Below are 26,492 nucleotides of genomic sequence, written 5' to 3'. Positions count from 1 at the left end.
TAGTTTGCAGTAGATGAAACTGATCTTTTGCATATTTGCAGTGATTGACTGAATTATACAAGTGGGTGCCGTCCCACTGCCAGAAAAACTTCTGTGGCTGTATGACTACCCCACCAATGAAAAGGATCTATTTTTGTTTTTGTCAATTGTTTGAGTTCCTTGTGCTTTGCCAGCATAATTTTGTATTGCTCACCTTGCAGCCTTCCACAAATTGCCACCACTCCCTTTACAAAGTGCAGTTCAGTGTTGTAAATCCGCAAGACTGATGAGTAACCAGAATTACAGTGGTGATTTATACATGAATTACTGTGGGGATATCTTAAAACAGACAAAACAAATACATGTATAATATCAGGTGTGGATTTCATAAACCCTGAAAAGTTATAGAAGTACAATTTTCCCACCTCCAATTTCATGTTCTGTGGATTTGAACGTGAGTATAATTATTCTGTGTGCTATCTATGCTCTCGTTTAGTCCTCTGCTTATAAACCAAATTAAAAACACTTTTAAAGGTCCATGTATACACAATACCTCATTAAAGAAAATATGGAATATTTTAAAGCTTTAAATCATGTAATAGGCCTTGTTTAAATTATATACTTGTTAGAATATGCTTCATGACCATATATGAAATTATTATCCCTAATAAATGTTATAAAAATAACATGCTTTATAATGCATTGAGTTGGAGCTGCATTATTTAATAATATTTGTGGATGAATTTTGTAGTATTGAGATACTGATTGCAATATTCATAGAATCAGAGAATATCAGGGTTGGAAGGGACCTCAGGAGGTCATCTAGTCCAACCCCCTCCTCAAAGCAGGACCAATCCCCAACTAAATCATCCCAGCCAGGGCTTTGTCAAGCCTGACCTTAAAAACTTCTGAGGAAGGAGATTGCACCACCTCCCTAGGTAATGCATTCCAGTGTTTCACCACCTTCCTAGTGAAAATTTTTTTCCTAATATCCAACCTAAACCTCCCCCCCTACAACTTGAGACCATTACTCCTCGTTCTGTCATCTGCTACTGCTGAGAACAGTCTAGATCCATCCTCTTTGGAACCCCCTTTCAGGTAGTTGAAAGCAGCTATCAAATCCCCCCTCATTCTCCTCTTCCGCAGACTAAACAATGCCAGTTCCCTCAGCCTCTCCTCATAAGACATGTGTTCCAGTCCCCTAATTATTTTTGTTGCCCTCCGCTGGACGCTTTCCAATTTTTCCACCTCCTTCTTATAGTGTGGGGCCCAAAACTGGACACAGTACTCCAGATGAGGCCTCACCAATGTCGAATAGAGGGGAACGATCACGTCCCTCGATCTGCTGGCAATGCCCCTACTTATACATCCCAAAATGCCATTGGCCTTCTTGGCAACAAGGGCACACTGTTGACTTATATCCAGCTTCTTGTCCACTGTAACCTCACGGTCCTTTTCTGCAGAACTGCTGCCTAGCCATTCGGTCTCCAGTCTGTAGCGGTGCATTGGATTCTTCCATCCAAGTGCAGGACTCTGCACTTGTCCTTGTTGAACCTCATCAGATTTCTTTTGGCCCAATCCTCTAATTTGTCTAGGTCTGTCTGTATCCTATCCCTACCCTCCAGCGTATCTACCTCTCCTCCCAGTTCAGTGTCATCTGCAAACTTGCTGAGGGTTCAATCCACCATCCTCCCGATCATTAATGAAGATATTGAACAAAACGGGCCCGAGGACCGACCCTTGGGGCACTCCACTTGATACCGGCTGCCAACTAGACTTAGAGCCATTGATCACTACCCATTGAGCCCGACAATCTAGCCAGCTTTCTATCCACCCTATAGTCCATTCATCCAGCCCATACTGCTTTAACTTGCTGGCAAGAATACTGTGGGAGACCGTGTCAAAAGCTTTGCTAAAGTCAAGGAACAACACGTCCACTGCTTTCCCCTCATCCACAGAGCCAGTTCTCTTCATAGAAGGCAATTAGATTAGTCAGGCATGACTTGCCCTTGGTGAATCCATGCTGACTATTCCCGATCACTTTCCTCTCCTCTAAGCGCTTCAGAATTGATTCCTTGAGGACCTGCTCCATTTTTCCAGGGACTGAGGTGAGGCTGATTGGCCTGTAGTTCCCAGGATCCTCCTGCTTCTCTTTTTTAAAGATGGACACTATTCGCCTTTTTCCAGTCGTCCGGGACCTACCCCGATCACCATGAGTTTTCAAAGATAATGGCTCTGCGATCACATCCGCCAACTCCTTTAGCACTCTCGGACGCAGCACATCCGGCCCCATGGACTTGTGCTCGTCCAGCTTTTCTAAATAGTCCCAAACCACTTCTTTCTTCACAGAAGGCTGCTCACCTCCTCCCCATGCTGTGCTGACCAATGCAGCAGTCTGGGAGCTGACCTTGTTCGTGAAGACAGTGGCAAAAAAAAAGCATTGAGTACATTAGCTTTTCCCACATCCTCTGTCACTAGGTTGCCTCCCACATTCAGTAAGGGACCCACACTTTCCTTGACTTTCTTCTTGTTGCTAACATACCTGAAGAAACCCTTCTTGTTACTCTTAACATCTCTTCCTAGCTGCAACTCCAGGTGTGATTTGGCCTTCCTGATTTCACTCCTGCATGCCCGAGCAATATTTTTATACTCTTCCCTGGTCATTTGTCCAAGCTTCCACTTCTTGTAAGCGTCTTTTTTTTGTTTAAGATCAGCAAGGTTTTCGCTGTTAAGCCAAGCTGGTCGCCTGCCATATTTACTATTCTTTCTACACGTCAGGATGGTTTGTCCCTGTAACCTCAATAAGGATTCTTTAAAATACAGCCAGCTCTCCTGGACTCCTTTCCCCCTCATGCTATTCTCCCAGGGGATCCTGCCCATCAGTTCACTGAGGTTGTCAAAGTCTGCTTTTCTGAAGTCCAGGGTCCATATTCTGCTGCTCTTTCTTCCCTGTGTCAGGATCCTGAACTCGACCATCTCATGGTCACTGCCTCCCAGGTTCCCATCCACTTTTGCTTCCCCTCCTAATTCTTTCCTATTTGTGAGCAGCAGGTCAAGAAGAGCTCTGCCCCTAGTTGGTTCCTCCAGCACTTGCACCAGGAAATTGTCCCCTACCCTTTCCAAAAACTTCCTGGATTGTCTGTTCACCGCTGTATTGCTCTCCCAGCAGATATCAGGGTGATTGAAGTCTCCCATAAGAACCAGGGCCTGCGATCTAGTAACTTCCCTTAGTTGCCAGAAGAAAGCCTTGTCCACCTTATCCCCCTGGTCTGGTGGTCTAGAGCAGACTCCCACCAGGACATCACCCTTGTTGCTCACACTTCTAAACTTAATCCAGAGACACTCAGGTTTTTCTGCAGTTTCATACCAGAGCTCTGAGCAGTCATACTGCTCTCTTACATACAGTGCAACTCCCCACCTTTTCTGCCCTGCCTATCCTTCCTGAACAGTTTATATCCATCCATGACAGTACTCCAGTCATGTGAGTTATCCCACCAAGTCTCTGTTATTCCAATCACATCATAATTCCTTGACTGTGCCAGGACTTCCAGTTCTCCCTGCTTGTTTCCCAGGCTTCTTGCATTTGTATATAGGCACTTGAGATTACTTGCTGGTTGTCCTGCTTTCTTAGTATGAGGCAGGAACCCTCCCCTTTCACGCTCTCCTGCTTGTGCTTCCTCCCGGTATCCCACGTCCTCAGGGCTTTGGTCTCCTTCCCCCAGTGAACCTAGTTTAAAGCCCTCTTCACTAAGTTAGCCAGCCTGCTTGCGAAGATGCTCTTCCGTCTCTTCGTTAGGTGGAGCCTGTATCTGCCTAGCACTCCTCCTTCTTGGAACACCATCCCATGGACAAAGAATCCAAAGCCTTCTCTCCGACACCACCTTCGTAGCCATTCGTTGACTTCCACGATTTGACAGTCTCTACCCAGGCCATTTCCTTCCACGGTGTGGATGGAGAACACCACTTGTGCCTTAAACTCCTTTATCCTTCTTCCCAGAGCCAAATAGTCCGCAGTGATCCGCTCAAGGTCATTCTTCGCAGTATCATTGGTGCCCACATGGAGAAACAGGAAGGGGTAGCTATCTGAGAGCTAGATGAGTCTTGGCAGTCTCTCCGTCACATTGTGAATCCTAGCTCCTGGCAAGCAGCAGACTTCTCAGTTTTCCCGGTCGGGGCAGCAGATAGATGACTCAGTCCCCCTGAGGAGAGAGTCCCCGACCACCACCACCTGCCTCCTCCTCTTGGGAGTGGTGGTCGTGGAACCCCCATCCCTAGGACAGCGCATCTCATATTGCCAACTCCAAGTGCTCAAATCATAAACCAGGCTGCAAAAATGATTGGCATGAAATTGCTAAAAATAATAATAGTGGGGTTCTTTTAATTTGCTGTCTGGTATTAGGGTTTGTGCTTTGAAGCTTTTCTTTGCAACCATGAGGGCTAGAGACTTTGGGCACAGCTACAACAGAGAGTTTAGAGCAGTGCAGCTGCACTGATACAGCTGTCCCACTGTAAGCTCTCTAATGTAGCTGCTCTAAGCTGATGGCAGAGAGCTCTCCCATTGACTTAAGTAGTCAAGCCCCTGTGAGTGGCAGAAGCAATGTCAGCAGGAGAAGGTCTCCTGCCGACATAGCGATGTCCCCACCGACGCTTATGTCGATGTAACTTATATCACTCAGGAGAGTGATTTATTCACACTCCTGCACAACATAAGTTATTCTGACATACGCTGTAGTGTAGATATAGCCTTTCTCTCTTAATGGAGGCCTAGATTCTCACACTGTAAAATGAACTCTGGACAGCTGGGGTGTTAAATATTAACTCCAAATTTTCCAGGAATCACGATAAAATTGCAAGAGTTAGCTTTGCTGATTGTTATGGGGGTGGGGCGAGAATGATAGAGCTGTATTTTCCCAGCAGGAGTTTCTTGGAAGTGTGCCTGACCTCAGGCACATTCTCTCCAGATGCAGCAGGGTTGCGCAAGCCAGAGTTGACCCTGCTCTACTCTCTCATAGGGTGAATGGCTTCTTGCTGCCGCCTCACAATGGCCCAGTCCTCCTAACATCATGTGCCAGTGCGTGATGGTAGCCTTCCCTACTTCCCCCCGGGGAAAGCCAGTTAGGGAGTGTTAGGGAGCAAGGCTATCTCCATCATGTTTACTTGTGCATGGCTGGTCACAGACATAGCCCTTTATGGGTATGTCTATACTGCACTGCAGGCCTGTGCTGCCCGACTCAGGCTCAGGTTAAGGGGCTGTCTAAGTGTCATGTAGACGTTTGCTCTCAGGCTGAAGTCCAGACTCTAGAATCCTGCAAGGTGGGAGGGTCACTCAGCTCGGGCTGCAGCCTGAGCCTGAAGTCTTCACATCAATTAAAAACAGCCCCTTAGCCTGAGTCATCTGGCACAGGCCAGCTGTTGGTTTTTAACTGCAGTGTAGACATACTCTCGGACTAGAATTTTTGCTAATCTCAGTCAGAGTTTTTAGAGAATCTGAGTTCAGTTCCTGGCTCTGCCAAATGATTCTTGTGTAATCTTGGGCAAATCAATTAATATCTGTGCATCAGTTCCCCATCTGGAACATGGAGATAATTATACTCCCTTTCTACTACCCTTTGTCTCATCTGTGTATAAAGTCAAACTCACATGTAAATCTTTACAGGGTCAGTCCTTGAGGCTGTCAGCTCTTTGGCAGGTACTGTCATTTACTTTTTGTATGTCCATTGCCTCGCACAACAGGTCCCTGATCTCAGTTGAGTTTCCAGGTGCTATTGTAATATAAATAATCATTTGTTAATTAACACTGGGTACCGAGACAGTTAATTGAATTGGAAAAGTATAATTGCTCTGACCTTTTGCAGGTTTTGAATCTCTGGTTTAAATTGTATTGCACCCGTGTGTATGTACGCAACACTTACAGAGCACCTTTCCTTTGTATAAAGGTTTTTGTAATGTAAGACAGTGCAATCTTATTTTAAAAAATCAAATATGCTTGTCATGTTTCTTGTTGAAACATGTTTAACAAGAATAGCTGCTGTTTCAACATACAGCTTGTCAATCATTGTAGTCTAGTTTGCTTGCTGATTCATTTTCTCAGTCTTATCTCTTTTATGTCACTGGGCAGACAGTAACGTAAAATAGACTTTAGTCATATTTTGTTTTTAAATAAGGAGACTGGTTTTAATTTTTTAATCAGGTAGGTTTGACCAGTTATCTGTAAGTGCTTAAAAGGATACTGTCAGATGGAAATCCCATTTGTACTTACTGTTATAAGTAACCACTGACATTACTGTAACTGAAAGAGAAGATTTTTTTTTAATTACTCAGGTTTGTTTGCTTTGTGCATTTGACAGCACTTTGTGTGCAGGCATTTTCATGGTTATGCTGATGATGCACACCCTTCCACAGGCTCTGCAAGGAGCTGCCTACCAGTGACAGCTGCAGCAAAGCTGAAACTGAAGGGGCAGCTCTGTGCACAGAGAGAAAAATAGGAGTATGTGTGGTGGGGGTGATTTCAGGTCTGAGAAAAATACTTACAAAGATAAAAAGATAAGAAGAAAAGCACTTTGTTAAAGGAGGGAAAACATTTTGTGCCTATTTTTCCCCAGCCTTCTGATCCTTTACCAAAAGAGGGGCTGGAAGTGAGGGTGTAGGGGACTGGGGGGACAGGAAAGCTTTAAAATAATTAATGTTAACAAGATTGTCACTATCAACTTGTTTGAGATTTTTTTCCTACTCTACATCCTTTTTTACTTAAAAACAGTTTGTGGGGTTTAGATAAAATCTACATTAAGGTATTAAACTAGACTGTCACTTTACTGTAGCTTAAAAGAAAAGACAAAAGAGAGAATGGTTACCTGACAACTTCATAACAATGGGAAGATTTTGATATAGGCTGACTTAAAAGCCTGTTTGCCTTGGGGATAAACTTTAAAATATGATAAAGTAATTAGTGCTATACACAGTTTGCTACAAATGAGATTACTTAAGTACTGTAAATGTCTAAAAGTAGTTTAATTTTGTCTGTCTTAGAAAACAAGATGAATGGACAGTACACAGCTTATTTGAATAAGTGATGCCATTTTTAGCTTTGGTCGGGAAGTAAGGAAGGCCATTTTGATTAGATGTTGGAACAAATGAGTAATGTTCGCACCATTATTTTTAGAGAGACAATAGTTTGCATATTACAGATTTTCCTGTTTCCTATAAACAACTTTTTAATGAAGTTTTTGAAACAAAAACATTGCTTTTTAAAAATAAATATTTCTCCTAATTTCCCTTCCCCATTTCATTTGAGTGGTGCCAAATAATTGCTGCAAGAAAGAAAGAAATATTTTACTCCTCTCAATAAAGCTGGCATTCTTTTCATGCCCTGATCTAGTAATATGTTTTTGTTTAACCAGAAAGGTATAGTTTGCTTCCCTTTTCCCTCATTCGAGAATGGGAATGCCACTCTTGTGGAGAGGAGTTCAGACTATTTTTATTCTGATCTCCAAGCTGACAATATTGTAGCTATGTACTTCACCCCCAAATGTCATGATGGACACCAGGATCTTTATCAAATCTTTGTTTTTCTTAGTTATTTTGTTGTTCCTTTTTTTACATTTTCTGCAGGATATGGTAGTACATCATGTTACAGAGATCATTTGTTAGGGAAGAGTCAAACATGGCTTTTGTAAAGGGAAATCATACCTCACCAATTTATTAAAATTCTTTGAGGGCGTCAGCAAACTTGTGGACAAGGGGGATCCACTGAATGTAATCTGCTTAGACTTTCAGAAAGTTTTTGACAAGGTCCCTCACCAAAGGCTCTTAAACAAAGTAAGCAATCATGGGATAAAACGGAAAGTCCTCTCATGGGTCAGTAATTGGTTGAAGGATAGCAAACAAAGAGTAGGAATAAATGGTTTGTTTTCAGAATGGAGAGAGGTAAATAGTGGTGTCCCCCTGTGGTCTGTACTGGGACCGGTACTGTTCAACATATTTATATGATCTGGAAAAAGGAGTAAACAATGAGGTGGCAAAATTTGTGGATGATGCAAAACTATTCAAGAGAAAGAAGTCCAAAGTAGACTACAAAGAGTTACAAGGGAATCTCACAAAACTGGATGATTGGGCAACAAAATGGCAGATGAAATTCAATGCTGATAAATGGAAAGTAATGCACGTTGGGAAAGCATAATTCCAACTATACTACATACCAAATGATGTGGTCTAGATTAGCTGTTGCCACTCAAGAAAGAGATCTTGGAGTCATGGATAGTTCTCTGAAAACAGCCACTCAGTGTGCAGTGGCAGTCAAAAAATCTAACAATGTTAGGAACCATTAGGAAAGGGATAAATAAGACAGAAAATACCAGAATTCCTCTATATAAATCCATAGTATGCCTGCACTTTGAATACTGCATGGAGATCTGGTCACCCCATCTCGAAAAAGATACGTTAGAATTGGAAAAGGTAGAAAGAAGAGCAACAAAAATGATTTAAGGGTATGGAACAGCTTCCATATGAGGAAAGATTGAAAACACTAGAACTTCTCCCCTGGGAAAAGAGATGACTAGGAGGGGATATGATAGAGGTCTATAAAATCTTGACTGGTGTGGAGAAAGTGAATAAGGAAATATTATTTACTCCTTCACATAACACAAGAAGTAGGGGGTCACTGAATGAAATTAAGAGGCAGGAGGTTTAAAACAAACGAAAGAAAGTACTTCCCCTCTCAATGCATAGTCACCCTGTGGAACTCGTTGCCAGGGGATGTTGTGAAGGCCAAAACTCATGGAGGACAGGGCCATCAATGGCTATTAGCCAGGATGGGCAGGGGTGCAACATCATGCAATGTTTGCCAGAAGCTGTGAGCGGACAATAGAGGATGGATTACTCAATTACTGTTCTGTTCATTCCCTATGAAGTACCTGGTATTGGCCATTTTCGGAAGATGGGATACTGAGCTAGATGGATCGTTGGTGTGACCCTAGCTGTACTACAACCCTGTTTTCCTTCTTCCCACATGTCTTCCCCACTTGTAAGCCCCAATGGGGAAAGAGTTAAACCACCATAAGAAAAAAAGGCTAATTATAAAATGTCCCTCCCTCCACCATGTTAGGAATTTGTTTTTGTATTGTGGTAGCATCTAGAAGTCCCAATCAGGGCCTGTTATGCAAGGCACTGTACACATACCTAACAACAACACAAATCTCTGTCCCAAAGTCTCCTTGTTTCTCCTGGGAGAGAGTAAACTGAAGCCGATCTGACCATACTGGTGTAATTATGGCCCCAGGCACGTTGTGGAGGCAGAAGCAGTGCTTTCCCTTCTCCCGGGCCCAACCTGTCTGCACAAGGTGGAGACTTAACAGCTCTGTGGAGCCTACTTCCTGCCCCCCCCCCCACAGGAAGCAATGGTACTGCACAATGGTGCCAGGGATTAAAGGGGTGCATTACACCCCTCTACTCCCTTGCTCCAGTGCTCCGGATGGCAAGCAAGGCAATTGCCTAGGACCACAGGGGGCCCCACAAAGCTGAGTTATATGCTTCAGCCCCAGGTGGCGGGGCGTGGGCTTCAGACTTGGGAAAGGTTGAGAACCACTGCACGAGACTATAGCAACACCTTCCAAACATACAGTAAAATGATTTTTGTCAAACAATTGAGGTTTGTGAGTTTCTTCAGATCTCCTTAAACAACACAAACAAAGAGTTTGATTGAATGATGTCAGATTGGAGGGAGGTCTCAGGTGGGATTCCACAGGGATCTGTTCTGGCTGGGTGGTGGTCAACATTGTTACTAATGCACTGAATGTAGGAATACAGAGCATATTGATCAAATTTGCAGATGACACAAAGCTAAGGGGTTATTGCAAACACTTTGGAGGTTCGAGCTGAAATTCAAAGGGATTCAAAGAAAAGGTTTGGCAACAGCACTGTTGAAAAGGATCTGGGTGGTGGTGGATCACAGCCTCTGCATGAGTTAACAGTGCAATGCTGTTGCAAAACAAAATAATAAAAAAAATGCATTTTTAGGTTGCATTAACAGAGGCACAGCACGCAAGTCACAGGAGGTGATGGTACCACTCAACTCAGTGCTGGCTAGGCCTCAGCTGGGGTACGGTGTCCAATTTTGGTCACCATTGTATAAAAAGGATGTAGAGAAAATGGATCTAGAAGCGAGCGACAACAATGATCAAAGAGAGGGAATGTAAGCCATATGAGCAAAGACTGAAGAAATTGTTTGGAAAAGAGGCAATTAAGGGGGGACATGATAGCAGTCTTCAAATATTTGAAAGGCTGTCATAAGAAAGATGGAGAAAAATTATTCTCTTGCCACAGGGCAGAACAAGAAGCATGGGGTTCAAACTACAGCATGGTAGATTTAGATTAAACCTCCTAACTTGTAAGAACAGGAGGACAATGGAACAGACTGCCTTAGGGAGGTTGTGGAAGCTCCTTCACTGAAATTTTTCAAAAAGAGGCTGGATAGCCATCTGTCTTGGATGGTTTAGATACAACAAATCCTGCATCTTGGCATGAGTTAGACTAGATGCCCTTCCGATCCCTCCTGACCCTATTGTTCTATGATTCCCCCCTACTGTTTTTTCACTTTGTGCATAGGGGCATGCAGATGCATTTAATAACACCACAAAAATCTCCCAAGAATGTGTCACTACTCTGTGTGAAGTGACATACAGAAATACTACAGTGGTAAAATAAATGCCAGCAGTATTGTGTTTAGTACTGTAAGTAACAAGTAGAATGCAGTCAGATATCCCATAAGATTGTTCTTAGACCAGTGGAGAGGGCAGGTTTATATCGTATGCCCTGTATTTATATAATTGCAAAATTTCCATGAATCCTGAAAAAGTAGGTAAACAAATGGTAATTTTATATTTGAAAAATTTCCTTTCTTCGTTCTCTTCACATATTTTGCCCTTTCTGCCACCACCCCATCTATTGACTTCATCAGCCACAACTTTATAAAGTAGCCACAGTAAAAACAAGTGCAAGAGTTCTGCTGTGAACATCTTGGACTAAATTAGTAATACTTTCATTGGAGGCTGAGTGGATCAACTGATTGCTTCACACTGCACTTCCAAAGATTACAGATGTTCCCATTTTTAAAAATTCTGTTGCTTAGTTTTAGTTTTTAAGATTTATTTTTATAAAATAACGTAAAATTATTTCTCGTGGTAGTATTTCATCGCCCCTTGAATTGGGTGTTTGAGCCTTTTAAGGTTAGTAAAAAAGTAAATCGTAAAGAAAGTTGAATTAGTATAAAAATCAGAGAAGTATGAGTCTTTGCTGCCATCTCAGGAGCTTTGTGGCTCGTGAAGTGTCTCTCTTCAACCTAGGTCATGGGTTAAATAGCACATACTGTGGGAAATCATGTATCATCCTGAGTATCAAGTAACACTCCAGTATTTGCAGCTTGTGTGGATTTATTCCAAATGCCAGCGTTTCTAGCCTGTTGTAGCAGGGATTATTGCATTCTGGCTGAAGTCTGTGGCATAAAAATAAAAAAAGCTGCAAACTGAGCACTCCCAATTTACATGTTAAGAACCAGTTAAATGAAGCAGTGTTGGAATTGTTCATTTCAAAGTGTGTGTATCCTTTAGCCCATATTAGAGTATGGGATTTTTCAGGATTTGCTGTTGAAAAGGTTGATCAAAGCACAGTGAAAAAGAAGAAAATAGGACCATGAGGGACTGCTGTAGTTCTGAAAATAAAAAAGTAATTACTAGGTTTCTCCCCTCCCCCCCACAACTACAATAGAGAAGTAATTTATTAATATCTCTAATTGCTGCTGTGGAAGTAGGTAAAACTTTGAAATTAGTTAGATAAATATTACTTTTAAGGAGAATATCTTTTACTTCAAAATGTGTTGTAATTACAGAATTTTAGATTGCATTGGCAAGTTCTGCTGCTGCCTTTTACCTTAATAGAACAGAACAGCTTGTTACAATGGACGTCAGCCTTTTAGTTTAAGACATTGCTTCAGTTTTCATCTAACATCCCATTGGTGACATAGAGCAAGAGGGCTGTATAAAATTACGAAACTTGTAATAGACTTTTCTACCATTTAAAAAATGTAAGTGTGCAACCAAACTGTGATGGTACAAGCTGACAGTTTTGAACAGAACTGTCAGTGACCATTTGAAAAGCGCAATGCAGGCAGTTGTGTTCACACAAAGCGAAAAATAAACCTCTGTTTATGAATGTTCACTGATTTCAACAGGCTTTTCAGAAGCTCTGCATATTAAAATTCACGGCACATAGAATACATACATATTAATTATAGCAGTACAGTTCAGCAACATGTGCATGATCTGGTTCTCCATCTTTCTCCTGTACTTCTGTACTACAATAAGAAGTATTTTCCTAGTGTTCCTAGTGTATTTTAGGAGATGTTTATATTCTGTCACTTTGAAAAATCTGTTGTGGTTGATTTTTCAACACTTTTCATCTTGTAAGTAGTATATAAAAATCATGGAACTGCTTCAGCTTTTTTGGATTACTGCATGCTGACCCTCATTGCTTTTGAGACTGTGAGGTGTTGGACACGTACAGACGGCAATTGTTTATATGAGCAATTAGTGGAAGATATAATTGGTAGGTAGTACTAGCAGCTTATGATGTATGAGCAATTGCTTAATTCCTTCTAATTTTTTTTAAATGGGGGTTTGGCTATCTTTTAAGTATGTTGCCATTTCAAACATTGCTGTTTGAGCTTCTTTTGTGATTTTTGTTTAAAGATGAATAACTATTTATTGAGGTTTTATGCATACATTTTAATGCAGTGAATATTGTATTCCGTTTCTCTTGCGTTTAGCCTTCTTACGTATCAGCAACTGAATTTAGAAGTATAGTTTTCTGACCAACAGCATGCTGTTTAAACAGCATACCATTTAAACATAGAAATTCTATTGTGACAGTTGTATGAACACTCTTTAGACTTATCCCAAATATGTAACTAATATTAGTATGTCCATGTGGTATGGCACCAAATTTCCATAATAAAAATGTTTGTTTTAACAAAGTGAATTAACTGGATTCATAATGTTTGAAAGGCTGGATGTTTAAGATATTAGTTTCTGATATTCTAATGAAGAGGCAAGTTCAGCCTGCTGTTTAGTCTGAGCTTTTTACTAAAGCGTTTAACATTCTAATATATTGCATATTGCCTTGTAGATGAGCCAAGTAGCCCTAGTATTGACCATGATATTGCACACATTCCTGCTTCTGCTGTCATTTCTGCATCTGCCTCTCAAGCTCCCACTATAACAACAGTTCCTCCCAGTCCCACATCTTCAGTTCCTTTAATTCGACGTCAGCTATCCCATGACCATGGTAAGTTTTGTTTTGTTTTTAAACAAAACTTTTTTCTTTTAAAATTTTGTTTTCTTTGCAGGGAAGATATGGCAGCTTATAATGTTTTATTGCTTCAAACAGTCAAAACATAAAATGTCATTGAAGCTGGTTAGTGTTTGATCATTTTGATTGACTTGCAGAATCTATCAGGCCTACGATATTGGATGGTCAATCTCCTGCAAAAACTGAGAGATCCAAGTCTTATGATGAAGGATTGGATGACTATAGAGAAGACGGGAAATTGTAAGTCCTGAACAAATCTGTGTGTGCGCGAACAGGCGTGTGCGCTTCTTCTATTAAAAAGGATACAGGCTGTTCATTGATAATCACTACTTCTCTCTCCCAACAGGGCTATTAAACACATATCTAGTTTAAAGGGAATCAAGGTTAGTAACATATTTAACAATATTATAAGAGTTATGTTTGCTAATATGAGTTTTTGTGCTGGATCACATGTGAAATTCATGGCAATTTGTTTACCTATCAGATCATTCTAAAATGACTTTTTGATGCCAGATATATTTTTTCCTAAAAGGCACCATACTGTGATAAGTTAATAAATGTGAACTGCTCCTCTTCAGTTTCTCTGTTTTTTTTAAAGGTACTTTAAAATGCATTAGACTTGTTTTATAGCTGAACAAAAGGCTTTTTTTTTTTTTCATTTTCTGCTGCATCTCACATCTGAGCAATAATATATGATGCACGCAAAGACAAAAATATCAAAAAATAAATAAAGGTGGAATGTCTCAAGAATTACATAGGCTTGAATAGTGTGTGAATTCACAGTTGATCATTTTGTACTAATGGAATAGTAGAAACCTTCATAGCCTGATAAGTATTTCCTTGCACCATACACTGAGGAAACCTTCACACAGAGATGGGGGAGGGCGGAGAAAAGAGGGGGAAATTACCTAAATATAGACTTCTACTGAAAAATCTATTTAGAGGACCTCTTGATATTCTGACTCTTATTTTTCTTTAGGTCCTAGACAGCCAAAAATCTTCAGAAGACTCTGGATCCAGAAAAGATTCCTCTTCAGAGGTCTTTGGCGATGCCTCCAAGGAAGGATGGCTCTATTTTCGACAGCTTGTTTCAGACAAGGGAAAGGTATTGTGCTTTCTAACATATATAAAAGATGAATATAAAAAATACAACTGCCACAACTGAGGATAAGAAAAGTCAAGCTGTAGGCAAGAGATGTTCCTTGTATGCAGTAAAACATTATGTAATGGGCACTAGCAAAAGTGACATTAAACATTTAGCTTTAATCGAGCAACTTCTACATGTTCTTTCATAGATTATCTTCATAGCTGCCTTCATTTCTGTTGGTTTAAATTCAGAGCAATAGTGAGTAATTTCACATCTCAGACCTAGTTATTTAGTGCAAATAATCAATTGCTAGAAAGCTGGGAGTGCAGATTTTTCTTATGCTAACGGGGACAGATTTGTGTATTTACATCATTTTGAAGTCGAACAAACCTCATGGACCTGCTGGAAATTCATAGGCCAAGATTTTCAAAGATGAAAGAACCTGATGTTCAGAGGGGAAGGGAGGTGGCTCAGCACTTCTTACAATCAAGCCTTTTGAAGGTGACATAAATGGGGCACCCAGTCACTTGAAAATCTTGGTTATAATGCCTGCTAATTCTGTAACCATCCCTTAAAATTTCTGATCCTTTTGCTACTGTCACATTTGCGCACATACACACACACACACACACATTATTATATGTTGAGGTAGGAGGGACAGTTGAGAAATTTGCCCTTTCCCTTGGTGCAAAGCAGTCAGTGACTAGTACATTTATTATGCAAAAGTTGAGTGTTCTGTGCCACCCTGTGTTCAATCTTTGTGTTCTAAAAGTTTTATATGTGGCTTATAACTAGGTAACAATAACGGGTTATATGCACAAACAAACAAACTGGTTCATATTTTCCAGCGAGTTGGTGGCAGCATTCGGCCATGGAAACAAATGTATGTTGTTCTTCGAGGTCATTCACTTTATTTATACAAGGATAAAAAAGAGCAGACAACTCCATCTGACGAAGAACAACCTATCAGCATCAATGCGTGTTTGATAGATATCTCATACAGTGAAACCAAGAGGAAAAATGTATTTCGGCTTACCACATCAGACTGCGAGTATCTGTTTCAGGCTGAAGACCGAGATGACATGTTAGCATGGATTAAGGCTATACAAGACAATAGCAACCTCAATGATAAGGTAGCTATATTATATCTGATGTACAATCTTACATGCTGTTTTCTTCTGTTGTATTTTCTTTTAATCATTAAACTTCTTTATATATAATAGGACAAATATATTTTTCTGTTTTTGGTTGACACTAAATTGAAATATGCATTAGGGAGTAAATGAAAAACTGCAGTGAAATTAGATACCCATATAACTACATCTATTTACATAAAGAATAAATTCTTAATCTGTCTTTTGAAGTTTAAATATCCCAAAGAGTAATTGAGCTAGTAAAAAGCTGGCATTTTAATAATCTGATGTTTAGTTAATCTATACTTAACTTTAGAAGTCGTAAAATAAGTTTTGCCCATTAAAAAGTTGTTGTTTAAAAATCATTGTTAATTTAACTACAAATATATTTTAAGTTGCACTGTACAATACCGATTAAAATTCAATGTAATCAGATGGAAGCAGTAATTTCTGGCCTATTCTGTCCCAGCAGACTCCTGTTGGGAAGTAGCAGTATAGGAGCAAGTATCGGGGGGTAGCCGTGTTAGTCTGTATCCACAAAAACAAAAAGGAGTCCAGTGGCACCTTAAAGACTAACAGAAAGGAACAGTTTTCACTTAGAAACTTTGCACCATTAAATAGTTACATAGTGAAACATTGACAGGTATTTCAAAACACTGTTTTGTAACTTTCATATTCATTTAAATAAATTACAGTAAACATATTAGAAGACAGAGCATGTTGTATGCATATGCACACATGCATATTCTATATAATGTTGATATCTGTTTCTATACATATTGAATTTGTAAAACATTTTTTGTATGTATTTTTGATAGGTTTACATTTTTGTTCTGGGAAGAAAAATGCTTCCATGATGCTTTTTAATTACAGCTGTTTGTAATTCCATTCTATTCCGTTTTAGAATAGTTAGCCTAGGGAAGGTGGATTATAAGCAGAATTTTGGTGAGGTGGTTAAAAGCATTTGTTAAGTAGCCAGCCATATGATAAATTGTAGAACTTTCAGTGCCACATATGTGGGTATGGCGGTATTGTATGTGTATAGATTGAGATTTTCAGAATAGTGTCCGGAATATAGTCAAACATCTTCTATTAAAATGGAAGTTTATTGAAAATCTGTGGCTAAATCCTGTGCACTTCTTTGAAAACACCTATCATAGCAGTTACTTATAACTGATCACCACAGCTTTTCTTTAATCTTTCAAACAATGTCTTTATTTTTTCTTTTGAAATATATTTGAATATATTGTCTATTCCTAAGAATATCCATTACATTTCAGCTGTACTGGAATTGAACTCGACAACTACCCAGTATATGTTATCTGATTATGGGAATAGTTGTATGTATTCTAAAGGTGGTTAGATAAGCTTTTGCAATGGTATTATCAAAATTAGGATTATAAAGTAGATCTCGATTGATTTTACAGGATACTGGTGTCACTAGTAGGGACCTAATTAGCCGGAGGATTAAAGAATATAGCACAATGATGAGGTAAGCAGTCTATATGCAGCTGGCAGGTTTTTTTTGCCTGGTTCCTAGCTTCTCTATACCAAGTAATGCCTTATTTCAGTTCTTCCAGCAGCAAAACAGAGCCTTCCCCCAAAACACCTCGCCAGAGTCTCAGTATCAGGCAAACATTTCTTGGCACTAAAACAGAACAAAGGACCCAAAGTCCTCACTCTCCCAAGGAGGAGTCAGAAAGGAAGCTGCTCACTAAAGGTGTGTATACTACATACATTATTATTGGTTAAACCTATAAAAAATTAACATTGTAGAAGGCCAAATGTTCAGGACATAAGAGTTGCTTTAGCCCATTTCTTCAGATACGTGAACATACAGATGCAAACAAGCATTAACTAGTTTTTTGAGCTGTATTTAGAATCACTGACCGTCTATGGGCTTGTCTTCACTACCATGTTACATCAGCGCAGCTGTGCCGATGTAGCACATCTGGTCAAGACATGTTCTGTTGATGGGAGAGCATCTCCTGCCAACATAGTGCAGTGTAGACACTGCTTTAAGTCGATGTAACTTATGTCACTCGGGGGTGGTTTTTTCAGGCCCTTGAAGATCTGTATTGAAGTCTTCTTTGAGGTAAGTCTTGGCTCTTTTCCTGCAACTGTCTGTAGTGACAGCAGCAATAGACTACACCAGTGTTGTGCTTCTCACAGCTATGCTCTACCAAGCTTGTGCCTTGCTTCAGAAGATTCTTATCTAGCACTAGTCTTTCCCTCCCCTGGTTGACTTGCAAATGACTAGGTAGAACCATTTTTAAACTATTGTTAAGAAAAAGAAATTTTTCTGTAAAACCTTTTATAATGTTAGAGGATTTTCTTGCCCCATGGATTTAAAGTACCGAAAGGAAAACACATTATTTTGGGTTGGAAAAGGTATTATTTTTCCCAGAGCAAGAAATTAAACTCTGCTGAGCTCTTTCTGAGGTGCCAACATATTAAATTTCACAGATGAGTGAGCTGCGACTGTAAGCATATATCAATAATTGATCTCCAACTGGTAAAGTCTCAGGCCAACGTTTTTAAAGGGAGTTGTTGGTGCACAGCGCTGCTGAAAGTCAGACCGCTGATTTAAGTGACTGAGCACTCAGGTTTGAACATGTGCGCCTGAACTCCGAGAAGGAATTCCGTTTTGTTCCCCAAACAAGTTTTCCTTTATACGGGCTAACATTATCAGACAGTATTATATACTAAAACTGCAGTAGCATTTTTCTGGAGAGATAGTGATGAGTATCCTTCAGGATCTTAAACAGCATTATTTCTCCAGAAACCTCTGAATAAGAGGACAGGATTACATCAGGAGAATTATAGTGCTAGTACAGCCTCAATTACTGTATCATTGAGGGGAACCAAACATTGTGCATATGACTGAGTTTTAGCAATTGATACTGCATCTGTCTAAGGGTAAAATTTTTCAAAAGCATCCAAGTCCCATTTTCAAAAGTGACTTAAGCACTTAGAAGCCTGAGTTCCATTGATTTTCAGTGAGACTTGGGCTCCTAAGTCATTTCTGAAAATGAGACTTGGACGCTTTTGAAAACCTTCCCATTAGCATAATTAAGTCACATAGTGCAAGCCACACCTCTTCAGCTGTTTCTAGCCCTAAGACTAGAAAAGTGGTGGTTCTTCGAGTGCTTGCTTGTGATGATTCCATTCTAGGTGTGCGTATTCCCACATGCACAGTCATTGGAGATTTTTGCCTTAGTGGTATCCATAGGGTCGGCTGTGATGCCCCCTTGAGTTCCACACGCATGTGTCAGTATATCAGGCGCTGCCAGCCCTACGTGCTCTCAGTTCCTTCTTACCACCTGTGGTGGTTAGCCAGAGCGCCTTTTCCTTACACAGCAAGGGCTAGCGGTTTCATCTCTCCTGACTTTGAGCCTTAGGGCCTTGTAAATAGTTTGTTTATAGTAGTTAGTGTTAAGCACTTGTCAAGTATAGTTAGAAGTTAGAGTCCCAATGGGGACTTCGCCCTAGGCAAAGAATACCACTGTCTCAGGTGTTTAAACCCTGCTCGAACTGCAACGGGCCTATCCCTGTTAGTGACCCCCTCACTGCAGTTGCCTCAAGGCCTTGGGGAATCACATGTGAAAGACAAGTGTCATGTGTAAAAACTTTCAACCCAGAAAGAGTGCAACATCCGTTTGAGGGCCCTCCTCATGGAGGCTGCTCTCCACCTGGCTTCCGAGCTGTCCTGGCTGGACTCTACTCCTAGTACCTTGGTCTCAGTGCATAGCATACCCCCAGCACCGGGCTCTGCCCGGCACCATTCTCCTTCACCAGTCCCCAGAAAGCAGACCAAGAAACATGGTTCCCTGGCACCAGGCAAGAAAGGCTATGGGGTATCGGGCAAAGGACCCAGTTCGGGCCACCCATCCACACCGGAGCCACATGGACATGCCTCCCTAGTCGGTGCCCTTAGTCCCCCAAAGGATCTACCGCTGAATCCCAGAAGCGGTAGGGGAACCAGTCTTGTGGCAGGATTGATGCCTTCCCAAGCTCTCCTGGCACCTAGAGAACAGAGGCCTTTACAAGAGCTGCTGGTACCACGTGTGCCCCCTACGAGGGCAAGCCAGCTGCCAAGACCCCCCAGAGGCAGTTGAACGCTGCTGATGTCCTGAGCCAAGGCAGCGCTCTCCGACTTCGCGCCGCAGATCTCTGGCTTTGCAGCTCAGATCTTCAGGGGCTTGCACTAGATCACAGGCACTGTGTTCGTGGTCTCTGCCCTCTCAATGCGGGTCACCTAGGGAGAGGCGCCAGCCTCCATGTTACCGGCACCATTCACCCTCCCTCCGGTTGTCACCTGCTCTATGGGAACGATCTCCGTCATGGTACCGGTCCCCGGGGCTCCAGCACTGGTCTCCAGCGACGATGGTCAGCTGACAAATGCAGGCATCAACGGCTCCACCGAGGTCACCAGAAAGGGCTTCCTCCGGCATGGAAGGGTAGATTAGCTCCTCATCGAGGCATCACCGGCGCAATTGGGCACCGGAGGCTGCGTTGACTTCTACACCGCCACCTTGGCAGCACGGCCAGTGGCCAGCACAGTGGCCCTATTGGAGTGCATGGGGCATGCCTGTGATGGCAATACACCCTTCACACCACTCATCGGACTCCACCTCAGAGCAGTGTTGACGGCACCAGCAGCACCAGGCTCAGAGGTCGGGTTAGAGTAGCCAGTGTCCACCCCAAAACGCGCTTCCCCCATGGGGGATGATGCCTCCCGGTGTTTCAGTCATTGTCCTCATCCACAGATGAGGCAGTCGCAGGATCCTCGAGGGCCAGCCCGCTGGACAATTTTAAAGAAGACCTGCACTTATGGCCCTGCTTCGATGGGTGGCCGAGAACTTGGGCCTAGAGGTGGAGGAGATGGCCAAGCAGGTGGATACCTTGTTCAACGTCCTCAGTCTCTATCACTGTCACACCACCAGTGCATGACAAGGTCCTCAAAATTGCCAAGGCCCTCTGGCAAACCCTGTCGTTCATCCCTCCCACCTCCAAAACAGCGGAAAAAAAGTGCTTTGTCCTGGCCAAAGGGTTTGAGTATCCTTTTATACCCATCCACCTCCAGGCTCACTGATCGTTTCTGTGGCCAGCAGTAGGACAAGCAGGGGCACACCAGGTCAACCCCAAGAATAGAGGCCAAAAGACTGGACCTTTTCGGGAGGGAAATTTATTCGACAGCCAGCATGCAATTCCAGGTGGCGAATCACAAGGCTCTCTTGGGCAGTTACAATTTTAACTTATGGGACTCCCTCTGAAAGTTCAGAGTCCCTCCCCCAAGATTAGGCCCCAGAATTTGGCACTCTGGTGGAGGAGGGTACGGTGGCAGCAAGGGATCTCTTCAAATGGCCTGTGACACCAGATAGCGGTGCAGGCCCTAGCCAGCTTCAGATGCCGTCGACACCTGAAGCTCTTTGAGCAGCTCAAGAGATCCTGACGCTCCTGCGGTACCTCGGTCTCAGGGAAAACCCGTGTTGGGACCTGTGCATATGTCTCCACCTCAGCGGTACCAATCTCCATCAAGGGGTATGTCCTGCCAGCATTCGCCTGCCCGAAGCAGTCCTGCCTCAGGACTGGAGAGGCAGGCTCAGCGGTCAGCTCTTACACCCCAACCTCAGGTCCCTCCACCTCTTGGCCTGGATGCTATGTGGCTGAACTCGGAGGAGTGGACCTGTTCGGAAGGAGTCCAACAGGTCCTCCTGGAAAGTAGAAAGCCCTCAACTACACTGACTTACCTGGCTGAGGTTTTCCCCCTGCGTGTCCGAATGGGGCATCTCTCCCTTGCTTTCCTCCATACAGGCTTTTCCTGGACTACCTGCTCTGTTTGAGGAACCAGGGCCTGGTGCACACTTCCATTAGAGTGCATCTTGCGGCCATCTCCACTTTTCACCCACTGATCCAAGGACAGATTGTGTTCTCCCATGACATGACGGTCAGATTCTTGAGAGGGTTGGAGAGGCTCTTCCCACAGGTGTGGGCTCCCGTCCTGCAGTGGGATCTTAGCTCGGTCATCTGTAGGCTCACTGGCCTGCCCTTTGAACAACTGGGTTCCTGCTGCCTTTCCCATCTGTCATGGAAGTTCTCATTCATGGTGGTGATGTCGGCGAGACGGGTCTCGGAAATTAAAGCCTTGACCTCAGAACCGCTGTACATGGTCTTCTACAAAGATAAGGTTCAGTTGCGTCCCCACCCGGCCTTCCTGCCAAAGGTGGTCTCCACCTTCCATATGAACCAGGACATCTTCCTCCCGGTGTTCTGTCCCAAACTGGACAACACCAGTGAAGACAGGCGTCTTCACGCCCTGGACATCGGGAGGGCCTTGGCTTTTTACTTAGAGCGTTCGAAGCCTTTCCGTAAATCGACTCAACTCTTCATCACTACAGCGGATGGGATGAAGGGTCATCTGGTGTCCTCACAGAGGATTTCCAATTGGATCACCTCATGCATAAGGACCTGTTAACGACCTGGCGGAGGTTCAGCCACTGCCAGTTGTCAGAGCCTACTCGATGACAGCTCAGGCATCTTCGGCAGCCTTCCTGGTCACATCCCTATCCAGGACATCTGTAGAGCCACAATGTGGTCCTTTGTCCACACGTTTACCGCTCATTATGCCATCACTTAGCAGGCCAGGGACGACACTGGGTTCGGCAAAGCTGTGTTGCAGTCTACGTGACCGTGAACTTCTACCCTCCAGGGGTACTGCTTGGGCGTCACCTAATATGGAATGGATGTGAGCAAGCACTCGAAGAAAAGATAGTTACTTTTTCCATAACTGGTGTTCTTCGAGATGTGTTGCTCATGGCCATTCCATGACCCGCTCTCTTTCTCCACTGTCAGAGTTTCCAGTAAGAAGGAACTGAGTGTGTGGGGAGCCAGCTGTGCCACTTATACCGCTCCATGCGGGCGCCACTCCAGAGGGTGCCAGAGCCAGTCCCCTACGGATACTGCTGAGGGAAAAACTTCTGGCACCAGTGCATGTGGCGAGCGCACACATCTAATATGGAATGGACATGAGCAACACACCTTTTCCATAAGTGGTGGTGTTTGAGATAACTGTCTTTCTCATAGTCTCCCCAGCCTCCATCCTCCCCTCCTCAGATCCGGGAGACTGGTACGGCACCCTCGATTTGAAGGACGCTTATTTCCATATTTCAGTCACAGACGCTTCCTCTGTTTCATGGTGGGTGGACGCCATTTCCAGTTTACGGCACTGCCCTTTGGCCTCTCATCTGGCCAGAGAGTGATGATAAAAATGTATGGCACCAGTGGCTGCTTACTTGTGACGCTGACGGGTCCAGGTCTTCCCGTAACTCGATTTGCTCATCAAGGGCAGATCTCTGGAACAAGTGCAGAGGAGCCTCGTTCTGGTGCGCTCCACATGCCACAACCTGAGTCTGTTGTTAAACGACAAAAAATCTACCTTAAGGCCTGTGCAACGGAGTTCACTGGAATGATTTTCAACTCCGTGCGGGCCAGAGCCTTCCTTCCTGGGGTGCATTTTCAGGCTATGTCAGACCTGATCTCCCATGTGAAAAACCACCTGCTCACCACGGCTCGCACCTGCCTGTGGTGGTTGGACCACATGGCTGCATGTACATATGTGGTCAGTCACACCTGGCTCCATCTCTGGCCTCTGCAAACATGTCTGGCATCCGTCTACGTTCCCAACAGACACGACCTAGATCGGGTATTCGGGGTGCCGGATCGTATCTGGTCATCGCTGAATTGGTGGTTGGACCCCAGGTCGGTGTTGGAGGGAGTTCCCTTCGTGGCCCCATCCCTGTTGCTGATTCTGGTCTCCGATGCTTCGGACCTGGACTGGGGAGCCCACCTGGGCGAGCTCAGTATGCAGCGCCGCTGGTTGCAGGACGATCTGATCCTCCACATCAAGGTCAGGGAAGTCAGAGCAGTTCACCTGGCCTGCCAGGCTTTCTTGCCCCCCCTCCCCCCCCCCCCCCCCCGAAGGATAAGGTGGTGCAGGACCTTTCGGACAGTGTATTACATCAACAGGCAGGGCGGAGCCAGGTCTTTGGCCCTTTGCCAAGAAGCTCTCTGCCTGTGGGACTTGTGTGCTGCATGCCATTGATCTGGTAGTCGCGCATCTGCCCGGGACCAGGAACGTATTAGCAGATCACCTCAGCAGGACCTTCTCATCTCATCATGAGTGGTCGCTCCATTCAGAGGTAGTCAGCACAATCTTCCAGAGGTGGGGGACTTGTCAGGTGGACCTCTTCACGTCCAGGCAGAACAGGAAGTGCCATGTGTTCTGTTCGATCCAGGGGATGGACAGGAGCTCTCTGTCAGACGCATTTCTCATCTTGTGGTAGGGGGCTCTGATGCACACCTTCCCAGCAGTGCTGTTGATTCACAGAGTCCTCCTGAAGATCAAACAGAACAGGGCGAAGGTTATCCTAATAGCCCCCGTGTTGCCTCGCCAGCACTGGTGTGGCATGCTGCTGGACCTTTCGATAGCTACCCCTCTGGCTGGATCTGCTGTCCCAGAACCACTGCAGCCTTCTGCATCCAAACCTGGTGGCGCTACACTTGACAGCATGGCTACTGCATGGCTAAATGCGGACGAACAGGAATGCTCAGCCTAGGTTCAGCAGGTCTTGTGGGGTAGTAGGAAACCCTCCACCAGAGTGACTTACCTGTCCAAGTGAAAAAGGCTCACGTGCTGGACCTCGGAGCAGCGTATCTGGGCCAAGCAGGCCTTGCTGCAGGAGATTCTGGATTACCTTCTGCACCTCAAACTCCAAGGTTTGTCCCTGTTATCGATCAGGATCCACCTGGCCTTTATTTCGGCTTTCCACCCTTTGTTCCAAGGCAGGTCAGTCATTGCTCATGACATGATGGCCCGGTTTTTTAAAGGCCTGGAGCATCTCTACCCACACATCTGGGATCCCGCCCCTCCCTGGGACCTGAATCTCGTGTTATTGAGGCTCCTGGGGCCTCCCTTCAAGTCTCTGGCTTCCTGCTCTCCCCTGGAAGGTTTCATTCTTAGTTGCGATAACGTCGTCCCACAGCATGTCTGAGATCAGGGTGTTTATTTCAGAACCGCCCTATAAGATATTCCACAAGGATAAGGTCCAGCTGCGACTGCACCCGGCGTTTCTGCCCAAGGTAGTTTCCCAGTTTCAAACTGGCCGGGACATATACTTACTGTCTTCTTTCCAAAGCCTCATGCGTCAGAGGAGGAATGCAGGCTGCATGCCCTGGACGTCAGGAGGGCGCTGGCCTTCTACATAGATAGGACAAAGCTGTTCTGTAAGTCAGTGCAGTTGTTCATTGCTGTGGCAGATAAAATAAAGGGTTGCCCAGTGTCTCTGTTCAGAGGATTTTGTTCTGTATTACTGCCTGCATCTTCTAATGCAATGAGCTGGCAAACATGCCTCTGCCGGCAGTTGTGACAGCACACTTGACTAGGGCACAGGTTCCAATCCAAGAGATCTGTAGGGCCACTACCTGGTTGTCTGTCCACACATTCGCATCTCATTAGGCAATTACCCAGCAAGCTCGAGACAACGGTGGCTTTGTCAGAGCAGTGCTGCAAGCTGCACGACCGTGAACTCCGACCTCACCTCCATGGACACTGCTTGTGAATCACCTAGAATGGAATCAACATGAGCAAGCACTTGAAGAAAACTGTTACCTTCCTTTTTGTAACTATTGTTCTTCAAGAGGTGTTGCTCATGTCCATTCCATTACCCAACCTCCTGCCCCTCTGTCAGAGTTGCTGGCAAGAAGGAACTGAGACGGCATAGGGCCAGTGGCGCCTGATATACCGACGCATAAGCGCGGCACTCAAGGGGGCGCCACAGCCAACCCTACAGATACCGCTAAGGCAAAAATCTCTGGTGACCGTGCATGTGGGCTCGCGCACACCTAGAATGGAAGGGACATGAGCAACACATCTCGAAGAACAACATTTACGAAAAGGTAGGTAACTGTTTGTTAGGTTTTTTTTTCCAAGTCATGTGAAGAGACAGAAGTGTGTGGTTTTTATATAGCCTAATGGAGGCTGGCAAAATCCAGTCACACCCTTTCAGTGGAGGCCAGATGCCTGGTTTTGTCTGAGAAACTCTGCATATTTACTAGTGTGTCTGCAGGGAGTTTGGACAACGAAAGTGGTGAAAATGCAGCAAATCATGAAAGACTAAGTGGTTGGCCTTTTTGGTTTGACAGGTGGTGGGAAAATAAAAATTGACGATAGTGAGTGCCCTTTTAATGAAGACAGAGATTGTTTCTAACAAAACCTGTGGACATGTCAGAGAATCAAATGAGATCTTACTCATTGCTCTACTTTGAGGTGCCCTAGAATACATGGTGGTGAATCCTATTGAGCGGTATACTACTCCCTTCTGCTGCCTTTTTCCTGAAATGGTGCATGCTGCAAAGAGTAGTAGCTTCAGAATCTAAAATCATTATTCACAGTGGTAATGTGCAAGCTGAATGGGAAGCTGCTTTCAGTAATGGAAACCAGTGGGACTGCTAGAGGGAAAAGGGTGAGAGAGAGAGTAGGAAATACAACAGTTGTTAAATATCCACGCTTTCAAAGACACAATAATTTTGTGCTTGTGATTTTTGTTGCCTTTAATCAGAATTGGTTTTGATTGTATGACTTTAACATTTCCATTTTCTCCCCACTTGCTTTAAAAAAGATGAGACAAGCCCACCAAAAGACAAGGGAACATGGAGAAAAGGCATTCCAAACATCATGAGAAAGACATTTGAGAAGAAGCCATCTGCTTTAGGAACCTTTGGCGTTAAGCTTGATGACTGTCCCCCAGCTCACACCAATAAAGTATGAAAGTACAATTTTTCTTTTCGCTTCAGTTTGAAAATATGTGTATGTTCTTACTTGTGTACGAGACATTTTGAAACAAAACCAACAATCTTCTCCTGCCCCTCTCCCCCCC

General features: G+C 43.8%; 1 protein-coding gene across 3 annotated transcripts in view; it reads left to right on the top strand.

Annotated features, from left to right (window-relative positions):
• The window catches only part of ARHGAP21 (Rho GTPase activating protein 21), a 194,278-nt gene that overhangs the window by 154,829 nt on the left and 12,957 nt on the right, over positions 1 to 26,492 (top strand). For all 3 annotated transcript variants that reach the window (XM_027820951.3, XM_027820952.3, XM_043541347.1), the window contains 8 exons: positions 13,153 to 13,311; positions 13,473 to 13,575; positions 13,682 to 13,718; positions 14,315 to 14,440; positions 15,271 to 15,555; positions 16,983 to 17,047; positions 17,127 to 17,275; positions 26,235 to 26,377. In XM_027820951.3, coding sequence (XP_027676752.3) covers positions 13,153 to 13,311; positions 13,473 to 13,575; positions 13,682 to 13,718; positions 14,315 to 14,440; positions 15,271 to 15,555; positions 16,983 to 17,047; positions 17,127 to 17,275; positions 26,235 to 26,377 — 1,067 coding nt within the window. The remainder of the gene's footprint in view (positions 1 to 13,152; positions 13,312 to 13,472; positions 13,576 to 13,681; positions 13,719 to 14,314; positions 14,441 to 15,270; positions 15,556 to 16,982; positions 17,048 to 17,126; positions 17,276 to 26,234; positions 26,378 to 26,492) is intronic.

Source organism: Chelonia mydas, chromosome 2 (genome assembly GCF_015237465.2).
Source record: "Chelonia mydas isolate rCheMyd1 chromosome 2, rCheMyd1.pri.v2, whole genome shotgun sequence".
NCBI lineage: Eukaryota > Metazoa > Chordata > Testudines > Cheloniidae > Chelonia > Chelonia mydas.
The sequence above is the reverse complement of the archived record's forward strand: the minus strand, read 5'-3'. Positions and strand labels throughout refer to the sequence as shown.